Source organism: Labrus mixtus, chromosome 22 (genome assembly GCF_963584025.1).
Source record: "Labrus mixtus chromosome 22, fLabMix1.1, whole genome shotgun sequence".
Lineage (NCBI taxonomy): Eukaryota > Metazoa > Chordata > Actinopteri > Labriformes > Labridae > Labrus > Labrus mixtus.
This window is the reverse complement of record NC_083633.1, coordinates 18,483,776-18,494,325: the sequence shown is the minus strand read 5'-3', so window position 1 is coordinate 18,494,325 and position 10,550 is coordinate 18,483,776. Positions and strand designations below refer to the sequence as shown.

The window sequence follows — 10,550 nt, the reverse complement described above, 5'->3', positions numbered from 1 at the left end:
TGACCTCACATACATTTTAAGAGTAACACTGTAGTTTTGATTACTATTTTTTTTTATAAATGTAAAGAAATAATTGTGTTATTTAGAATTACTCACCTGCCTTTCTATCCCCAGGCTGTCTGTAGTGAAACAGGAGGCAGTCACACCAGCTTGTAAGTTTCTCTGAGCAGAATCATCAACTTTCTTTCTAATTAGAAGCTAATTAAGTATAAATCTCTCATTAACAGAAAGCTGAATTAAGTAATATGTCTTTGATCCGGGGGGAAAAAAGCTCTGAGATCTGAGAGGCAGTGGGGTTCATATGTAATCTCACCCCTCATGGTAACATCACATGAGGAGAGTGTGACGGACCAAGCAAATAATCCCAGCGAAAAGAAATACTTCAGTCACATTGCGAACTGAAGGTCATGGATGTTACAGTGAATGAGCATGAAATCTGTCCTCATCAAAGCGTGTAGTAGTAATACAAATATATTAAGTCATTATCCTTATCTAATTTAAACCGAAGATTTGCTTAACTCGTAAAATGTGACATTGAAATTTGTTTTACTGCTTCTATTAAAGACACTTATCCTCTGTACCAGTAAGTTAAAAAGCCTTTGATTCATGTTGTTTGAACTATTGACCCCTATACTACTTTTTTCCTTTTCAAAGACATGAAGTATGAACACAATGGAAAGAAATAGCACAATCAGCATAAAGGAAGATTAAGTTCTTTTTAAAGTCATTTTTTTTTCTAAATATTTCCTGTTCCAAAAGTCAAAAAATCACCTCAAATTCTCACATCTTAATGTAGTAGTCATTCTTTAGTTTGAGCTTTTTATTGTATTAAAAGTGTTTCAAAGATTGCATTCAGGACTGCACATTAAGATCCAGTAGACTATGACTTCCTGTTTCTATAGCAATGTGAACTCTCAAGACAAAAAACACATCTGGTCCTTAAGTAATTAACATGTAGCCTAATGTAATAATAAAAATGGCAATCTTCATCGTCGTCAATCTGCAGCCACAGTGTGTGCTGACAGACTGTGCTTGTATAATCAGTATGCGTAAACTTTGACTTTGTTGACTTCACGCTCCAGACATTCCCTTTTCCTGCTGTAATAATAAAATGTGTTGTCTCGACGTTGGAGCTTCTTCACATAGCCCGTCTGTGGCCATTTTTCAACCTGAGACAGAAACAGAAAAGGAAGCATAAGAACCTTAAATGACAAAATGGACTTTTGACAGTCTGCTATACAGTCATTATGTTTTACAGTTTTCCTGAAATGAAAACACATTAAACATATTAAACCTTTTGACCCATGTTCACACAGTCACTAACAGCCCTCCATAATAGAATAGAATAGAATAGAATTACTTTATTGATCCTAAACTGGGAAATTGTGGCGTTACAGCAGCAGGTTATCCAAACACACAATATGAGCAAAAAACACAATGTTAGCTAATTTAAACACAAAATAATATTAAATACAAAGTAAATAAGCACTAAAAATATCAAAACTAAGAATGAGAATATATACAACCAGGATTTAACTAAGCATTAATAGTCTTTAATATGAAAGATTAAATGTAAATGTGCAAAAACAGAGTTGTAAATGGACAGTATTGACATAAGTTAAAGTGCATGAAGTGCATGAGTGTAGACATAAATACAACTATTCAAAGAAAATCATATTTTCGACAAAGAAAAGTTGCCTTACGGTGACTCTTCCTCTGAATGACGTGACACAACTTTACAGTTTTTAAACAAAATATTTACCAAGGCCCCTTGTTTGACTTGTATGTACTCCAGTTCGTCTCTGTAGCCCGCCTGCTGGAATCTGAACAGGTTTTCCACCTCTGCAGTCCATCCTTTGGCTCTGCTCATGGACTTTGGCTTGGAGACATTGTAATTAGTAGAGGACATGGTGCTGATGCCAAAAGATGTCAGAAACAAGTCACTGAAAAATGACAAGAAAATACATCACAATATAATAATAATAATAATACATTGTTTTTTTATAGCGCTTTTCTAAGAACTCGAAGACGCTTTGACAAAATATAAAACCATAAAACAAAATAAAACAGGACAGGAGGTTTGCATCTGCAGACCTGAGAGTGCGGGTGGGAGTGTGTCGGTGGAGGAGGTGAGACAGGTAGGGGGGAGCCAGGTTGTGAAGGGCTTTGAAGGTGATGATGAGGAGCTTGAAGTTGATACGCTGGGGGATGGGGAGCCAGTGGAGGTCATCCAATATATGTGTTGTCTGTTTTTTTTCCCTAAACATCTAATGCAAGATTAAGAAATAACCTTTAAATACTACCAATGTTCTCATGCTATAACTTTAGCATGTTTATACTGTGCACTCTAAAGCAGACTTAACCTGCAAAAGTAAGTTTTTTGCTTCACATTTGATTGTCTTTAAAAATCAGCAAAGACATTTGTACATTCGTATTTGTTGGAAAGGCTGTCAAGACTTTTGAAAACAAAAAAATAATCCCTCCATTCCCCCTCAAACCCCCACACAGGACTACCTCACTGGACTGTAAAATACAATATAACATACATACATCACAAACGTGCAATATATTTATCTGTATAGTAATTTTATACATAGCTTTTGTTTTTATATCTATTTAAATATCTGCACCTAATTTTTCTATGTAAATACTTACTGCTGTTTTTATCCTGCACTACAACGAGCCAAATTCAACGAAATTTCGTTCTTATCTGCACTGTAAAGTACAAGTTTGAATGACAATAAAGAAAGTCTAAGTCTAAGTCAATTGTTGATGCAGCGCCCTCTAGCGGTGAAGTTCAGAACTACATCATTTTGACAGCCTTTCCAACAGTAAAAGAGACATTTTACTAAAATAAGTGCTACTTGTTGGATCACAATGTATGCCGAACTAAATAATATACCCTAAAACATAATATAGTCTAATAGAAGTTGATATTAGACATGAACTTTCAAATATAAGTGGCGAAACTTCAAAATCGAGTATTATTGAAGTGAGTTACGCTCTACAAAGACGGAATCCAACCTGTTTTTTTTTTTTTGTTTTTTTTTAAATAAACCGTCAAATAAGATCACTATAGTTTCTAATTTCCTCACTCTTCTGCCATTTTCTTATCATAATTGTTTTTTAAATTACAGACGAAATATTACTTACATTCGTTTTTAGGATTAGTTGCTTTCCAGACGTCAGTTAGCATAAGGACGGTGAACGTTAAACAGCTTCTCTTTGGTTGCCTGGTTACCGTGAACGTTCTTCTTCTGCGTTGGAGGACATGATTCAAAAGACGCTTCCAGAAGATGGGTCCTTAACAGCGCGGAACAAAAGATGTGTTAAATATTGACGTATCACTTGATAGTTGAAGAGAGTTTGTTGTCCCCCAGTGCAGAGTGAAAAGTAAAATAAAAAATGTCAAAAACATCCTAGTGTTTTGTTTATGAAAGCAGTGCAGATGCATCATTACGGCAGCAGATGGCGGTAGTGCGCAGATGCTGCTCCTACACCACCGTAAAAACAAACGACGAAGAAGAGGAACCGAACTCTGTAGGCGGGACAAGTGAATGCGACAGAGATGTGAACAAAATAAACTCTCTCCGATTTAAATTACAGTCGTTACATTTTAGACAGACACCTCTCAAAGGGTCCGACTTAAAGATGAGTTCATTTGCAGGCCGAATGAAGGAATATCCCACAATGTCTCTGGATCGTTTCGACCGGGAGAACTTACATGCCCGGGCATATTTCCTCTCCCACTGTCACAAAGGTAAACATTGAAGCTAGCTAGCATCACAAACATATAAACATCAGATACAATTTATTAAACCTAACACAAACAACTAGAAGTGTATTTTATGTGCTTAACCTCATACTGTGTCTCTAAACAGATCACATGAAAGGACTGAAAGGAACAAAACTGAAGAGGAAGCTGCAGTTCAGGTGAGACAGTTTTGGTTGTTTTGCATTTATATTATTATTAAATTATTAAATTATATTATTGTTATATAAATATTGGAAGGGACAGTTTCCTACTTATTTATTTATTTATTCTTTATTTCGAACGATTAAAAATAGATGAAAATTAATAAACAAATGGAAAAAAATCTGTATAAAATACATTTAAAAAAAAAGCCAATTTCAATATAATACACATTTGACTCGTTCGAAAAGGGATAGGAAGAAGCCTAGGCTTTCAAGTCCTACCCCCATTCTTCACCATTAACAAAATGCAAAATCCAATAAAATAAAATAAACGGACAAAACAAAAAAATACTCCAATCGAGCTATTAAGAAAAACAGAACAAAACAAAAACAAACAAAAAAAAAGAACAAAATGAAAACAGGCGCCGTTAACATCTGTGAGATTTACATTCTCCTTCCTCATTTCTGTACTTTTCAAAGATATATATTTTGTACATTTTTTAAAATTGCATTATATTCATACTTTGTTTAATCGTTTCGTCAAAACCATTCCACAAAACCACAAATGGAAATACACATACTTTTTAAAATGCTGTTTCAAGTTTAGTTTCCCTCTAAAGTTATAACCCCCCTGTCTGTCTTTGAACAGTTTTTATATGTTTACAGGTAGCAGTTTATTTTTTGCTTTATATATTATTTGTGCAGTCTTAAATTCTACCAGATAGGAAGGCACTCATAGTGAACATGTTTTACTATAAACATAAGTAACACAACATAAGCTCCTTTAGCTGTTAAACAGACGTGAGCTACAGTTTAAATACTTAAAAGGAACATTTCAGTAGTCCATGAATAGAATAGAATAGAATAGAATTACTTTATTGATCCCAAACTGGGAAATTGTGGCGTTACAGCAGCAGGTTATCCAAACACACAATATGAGCAAAAAACACAATATTAGCAAATCTAAACACAATATAATATTAAATACAAAGTAAATAAGCACTAAAAAATATCAAAACTAAGAATGGGAATATATACAGCCAGGATTTAAATAAGCATTACTAGTCTTAAATATGAAAGATTAAATGTAAATGGGCAAAAACAGAGTTTTAAATGGACAGTATTGACATGTTGAGATGTGCAATCAGTGATACATAAGTATCATAATGTCTGGTCAGCCACAATTTGACCTGAAAAAAAAACAAGAATATATGTGCTTTAAGAACCTTATCACAATAACCAATAATATCTGGTGTAGCAGACTGAATAAATACAATCTGAACATTATTTAACATTTTTTAAATATTCTTCTTGTATAACTGTTTGCTCATGTACAGTAAAATACCTCAAATAAAAAGGCTCCTAACTTGAAACAAGAAACTAACTGAATGACTTAAACTGTGCTTCTCTTTGGTTTTAGTCGCACAGTCAGGCTGTACTGCTCATTTGTGACCAAAGAACTTCTGCTGAGCAGTCCCAAGTATGCTTTCTGGGAGGATTACATTGTAAGTATGACTGCAGGTGATCATTTGGATTATTATCTGAACACAGAGATATGTGTACAATGTTAACGATCATGGTATTAAATTAACTGCATCCTTATTTTTGATTCAACATAACTCACTTATTATGAATTTCGAGTGTTTTTTGTTTTGTTTTGTGATATGTTGGTTTTTTTTTATTCAGATACTTCGAGGCTGTAGGTCAAACATGGAAGTAAAATGTTTTCTTTTACAACTATTTGTGTCTTTCTCTCCTGGTGGATGATCCATCGTAGGTTGCGTTGGAGCTGGAGAGCCCTACACAGATATCTCTGGTTGACGAGGCATCTGGAGAGGTAAAACAAAACGTCTCCTAATGTTCCCTCAGTTTAGATCAGTCCAGCCAGTCAGAATAAAAGTGTCTGTTGCACATCAGTTTCAAGATTGTGAAAAGTATTTCTTGTGATTTTTTTTTTTTTTTTGATCTATCTTGTTTGTTATTTGTTTGACAGAAAGAAGATATTGTGGTCACATTGCTCCCTGCAGGCCACTGTCCCGGCTCTGTAATGTTAGTGAAACCATCTTTTAACATTTCTTTATTTTCTACATCTTTTTTAAATGTATGTTTCATAACACATCATACAACCTTTTCTGCTATCGATGATGTCCTTGAGGAGCCGTTTCACTTTGAATTTAAACTTTGAGAAGATGAAATATGTCATTTTGTGTGTCTGTACTTAGGTTCCTGTTCGAGGGTTCTCGGGGAAACGTGCTGTACACGGGAGACTTCAGGTTGGCCGGCGGAGACGTCCCGAGAATGGAACATCTGCACTCTGGCAGCAGGTTGGTCCCAAAGCTCATCTTTACCGATTTCTCTCTCATTCTCTGATTTTAAATTTTGTCTAAACAAAAGGTTGTTTGTTCCATGAGTGTCATCGTGGTTTGCATTTCTGATGCTGTGAATGTTTGACTTACAGAGTGAAGGACATTCAGAGTGTTTATCTGGACTCTACGTTCTACGACCCACGATTCTACCAGATTCCTACTCGGGTACGTTTGAGGGATGGGAACATCTTCATATTAAAGCATGTGGTTTACAACAGGATGGAAGTTAAAGTTAAACACCAGAAAATGTTGTCGGTAGATGAAAATGTATTGGACGATATGAAGGAAATATTCTGTGATTTCAGGTTCTGAGATGTGACGTTTTTGCGGCTTGAAGAAAAAACTACAATCTTAAAACACAAAATCCTGTTAGCGCGGTTGTGACATCATCAGAATATGTATCCATCCATGTCTCTGTGTTTATTTGCAGGAGGTTTGTCTGAGCGGCATCTTGGAGCTCGTGGGGAACTGGATCGCTCAGAGTCCGTATCATGTTGTTTGGCTGAACTGCAAAGCTGCGTATGGATATGAATACCTGTTCACCAACCTGGGAGAGGAGTTCAACACACAGGTGACACAAACATGTGGCTACATACACAACATGTCCTTCTTTGTACAAACTGATAACGTGTCGTTAAACTTCTCCTGTTTCTTTTTCTCTCAGATCCACGTCAGGAGTCTGGAAATGTTCAAGAAGATGCCGGAGATCCTGAGCTACGTGACGACTGACAGGAGGACGCAGATTCATGCCTGTCGACACCCAAAGGTCCCATTTTATGTCACACACACACACACACACACACACACACACACACACACACACACACACACACACACACACTAGGGCTGTAATATTTATATAAATTCACGTGTGTGTGTGTGTGTGTGTGTGTAGGCCGACGAGTTTTTCCAGGGCAACAGGCTGCCGTGCGGCTGCATAGCCTCCGACGGGACTCCTCTCCGCATCATCAGCATCAAACCTTCCACCATGTGGTTCGGAGAGAGGTTGAGGAAAACCAACGTAATTGTAAAGTAAATTATTTAGAAACTGGAGGAATAACACGTTATCATAAATTTAAACTAAGTTTGGTTTGTGAGAGCTGAGTTTGACTTCTCTCTTCTTTTTTTTTCTTCTTTTTTTCCAGAACAGGAGCCAGTTCCTTCAGAGCCTGCTTCAGTTTCCACTCGTCCTACTTAGAGGTTTCTATCATTGTTTATTCAAATAATCCTGTCTCTCTTCAGCGGTTTATCTGATAATGGCAAAAATAGCCCAAAAATATATATTTAAAAAAGCAAGAGGCCAAACAAATCCAGATCATTCAGGACCAGAATCTAAACTTAAATTCAGTAGATATCGTACTGATTGGTTCTTTACATTATCAGGTACTGCAGAAGCATTTGTTACAAGAAGATCTGATTTTAATGGTCTTTGTTAATCGACTCCTCTGTAGGACAAATATTTTGATGCTCACAATGTTTCTCAAATTATTTCAGCTGAAAGATTTCCTCTCCTACCTGAAACCCGTCAACATCTACCCCAGTGTGGTCCCCATGGGCCGGACTCTGACTCAGGTCACCCAGATGTGAGTAAGCTTTGACTCAATTCTCTTCACTGCATAAAGTTTTGCAGCCTTAAGTTGATTGAAAAAATCATCTTACTAGTAATTCATGTTTATTTTACAAAGCAAAACTTGCAGCATCTTAGTTCTGAAGAGTTGACTTATTTTGTTTGAACAGGTTGAACCAGATGTGCAGAAACCAATCTGATCATGCAGCAACCGTATACAAACCTCTGGGAGTCCTCAAACGCAGCATGGTGCAGCGACCTACATTTGGTGAGACAAACATACACCTCCAGGTGTTCTGCCAAAAAAAAAACACCTCTCACTGCCTCGGTAGCTGTTGATGCTTCTTACAAGTTCAACATGAGAAGTTAGACCAGAAAGAAGATGGATATCTCTCTGAGTTTCAATATTTTTGTAACGATTACTTGAATAGGTTTGGAGAAGAAGTTGTGTTTGCACCATGCACAAAGGTTGTACAATTTCATGTTACAAAAACACTTTAAAGATGATGTTGAGGATAAATTTACTGCTTTGAGATGATTGAAAATATACAAAATGGATCATTTGTGTAAAAGCAAATCAGTCCTTTAGCAAAAAAAGAAAAAAAATGAGCTCCGAGTTCAAACATTTCAAAGAGATGCACCACAAAAAAAACCAAACCCTCATTTTTGAAAGCAGAACAGGTTAGACTGAATATCCAGCCTGCACATCTGACGGCTCCTCTCCTGCTTTTTAAGACCTTGATTCCTCTGAGGTAAGGACCTTGTCCTCGTGGATGGAGAGCTCCTCGCTCTGCAGCTCGGTCACAGTAGGTCGCTCTCTGTCGAATGAGCTGCACGAACATTAACACAGCTGCAGCAGATGTTCAGTTTGGAGTTTGGGTCGGGTTGTTTGTGATGCATTTTGTTAAGGACTAACTTTGCCTTTTACAAAAGTGTTTTTACGAACTTGTTGGAAAACAAACTTGTGTGTGCTGCATTATGTTTTTGTGTGTTTGAATGTGTCCAGTGAAGCTCTGAACGTTTTCTTTTGTATGCTAACTTGTTCTCTATTATCTTGTAAGGGCTTTATTATAGGATTATCCCGATTAACAGATTTTTAACCCTTGATAGGCTACTGGTAAATAGCAAATGAAATCGCCACCTGTTTGCTATCATGGTAACAAGAAATATAAGTCCTAGGCATCCAGAATTATTGATAGTTTTTCTTACACTAGTTATACCGGCTGTTGTCATGGGCATGAATAACCACAAAGACCTAACAAGCAACTTTTGACCTACAACAAACCTCCTCACTTTCGTCTGTTAAACGTTCTCCGATTGCTCCTCATCATTTATGGTTTAATGCTGAGCTGTTCATCTGATACATTTCTCAGATTATTACATAATAAATCCGTTTAAGTGTTTTACGATTTAGAGTAAATAAATGTAGGACGTCCAGGACAGTGATGAACACCAAAAAATTAGATTTGAAATGTCAAGTATTCCAGATGTACCATCAATGATCGATATCGGCTTTCTGGATTTATCGGTCTGTTTGTGTTCAGATCCAGACAGCGATGACGAACTCTTTGATGGCCTCGACTTGGCGCCAGTGAGGAAGAAGATGGGGCTGGATCAGGAAATACACGAAGGTTCAGAACTACTTCACCATCATTTTCTGACCCTTTGTCTTCTTTAGGTGTTTTTTTTTAAATCCTTTATTAACTTCCTTCCTGTTTTATCTGTTCCTAGTGAAAGTGCCTCAGAAAACAGCGCCCCCTGCTTCCATGGAGGAGTCATTACCTCAGACGGTCACACAAGCTGTCGCAGGCAACTATGTGGACTGCACCGAGTCCAATGATGAAGATGAGGATGATGAGGATCAGATGGAGGAGGAGGAGGGGGAGAACGAGGGAGCAGGGGATGAAACTCTAATAATGGAGGAGGGAGAAAAGACGATGAAGGAAAACGAGAGACATGAAGAAACGGAGAAAAATAAGCTCAAGGTGGAAGGACGCGATCCCTCTGATCTGCCGAAATGGGATGATTTCTTCACCGTGGAGACGCTACCTGACAGCCAGAGCAGCCTCAGCAGCCAATTACAATCCTGCTGCTCTGTCCCAAGCCCCGCCCCTTCCCGAATGACGGGCTCACAGACCCCTGAGCTGTTCAGCGAAGAGGAGGAAACCCCGAACAACGACGAAAACTTCAGCCTGACCCTGTCCGCCTCCCTGTCCAATCATTCCTCCCAGAACCTGGACTCGTATTTACCCGACACCGTCATCCTTCGTCCAGAACGGGAACAACTGGAAGACGGAGACCCGAGGAGCAAAACTGTGTCTTTGGAGGAAACGAACAACGACCTAAACATTCAGTCAGAGCCCGAGGAGCTCTCGGGGTCTCAGGTGTCGTCGGACTTTGACATTCCCTGCACGCCCGAGTCGAAGACGCCCCGGCCCGATGAGCTGTCGCAGCTGTACAGGAAGCTGGCGTCAGGAGAGGAAGTGGTCATCAGACAGAGGGATTGAGAAAAAGAAGCAAAGCTCACCAAAAAAAACTTTAACATTCTAGTTTGTCTCCAGTGAAGTGTAGTAGTGTCCTACTGAACGTGGACAGCGAGCTGAGGGTCAGATTGAATTAGCTCAGATTGTAAATAAATTCAGTTAGAATGAGATTCTAAATCAGCCACACTGAGCACTTTAAGTCCACGAGAGGTTTGATTA

General features: G+C 38.0%; 2 protein-coding genes across 3 annotated transcripts in view; one reads left to right on the top strand and one right to left on the bottom strand.

Moving 5' to 3' along the window:
• Positions 1–770: 770 nt before the first annotated feature.
• On the bottom strand, positions 771–3,408 carry meig1 (meiosis/spermiogenesis associated 1). 2 transcript variants are annotated; one of them, XM_061029707.1, is made up of 3 exons: positions 3,154–3,408; positions 1,763–1,913; positions 771–1,169 (listed from the first exon to the last, which is right to left on the bottom strand). In XM_061029707.1, the coding sequence occupies exons 2-3, from the start codon at positions 1,907–1,909 to the stop codon at positions 1,041–1,043; spliced, it is 276 nt and encodes a 91-aa protein (XP_060885690.1). In that variant the 5' UTR covers positions 1,910–1,913; positions 3,154–3,408; the 3' UTR covers positions 771–1,040. The 2 variants fall into 2 exon arrangements, with proteins under 2 accessions (XP_060885690.1, XP_060885689.1); XM_061029706.1 differs by having other exon boundaries at positions 773–1,169; positions 1,763–1,943.
• A 60-nt stretch (positions 3,409–3,468) lies between these two features.
• dclre1c (DNA cross-link repair 1C, PSO2 homolog (S. cerevisiae)) overlaps positions 3,469–10,550 on the top strand; it is a 7,250-nt gene continuing 168 nt past the window's right edge. The window contains exons 1-16 of the mRNA XM_061030427.1: positions 3,469–3,504; positions 3,621–3,760; positions 3,882–3,933; positions 5,336–5,395; positions 5,693–5,752; positions 5,909–5,964; positions 6,138–6,239; positions 6,374–6,446; positions 6,712–6,852; positions 6,946–7,047; positions 7,177–7,313; positions 7,427–7,481; positions 7,776–7,864; positions 8,019–8,116; positions 9,393–9,479; positions 9,580–10,550. The exon at positions 9,580–10,550 is cut by the window's right edge and continues 168 nt beyond it. Coding sequence (XP_060886410.1) covers positions 3,469–3,504; positions 3,621–3,760; positions 3,882–3,933; positions 5,336–5,395; positions 5,693–5,752; positions 5,909–5,964; positions 6,138–6,239; positions 6,374–6,446; positions 6,712–6,852; positions 6,946–7,047; positions 7,177–7,313; positions 7,427–7,481; positions 7,776–7,864; positions 8,019–8,116; positions 9,393–9,479; positions 9,580–10,355 — 2,064 coding nt within the window. The 3' untranslated portion in view covers positions 10,356–10,550. The remainder of the gene's footprint in view (positions 3,505–3,620; positions 3,761–3,881; positions 3,934–5,335; positions 5,396–5,692; positions 5,753–5,908; positions 5,965–6,137; positions 6,240–6,373; positions 6,447–6,711; positions 6,853–6,945; positions 7,048–7,176; positions 7,314–7,426; positions 7,482–7,775; positions 7,865–8,018; positions 8,117–9,392; positions 9,480–9,579) is intronic.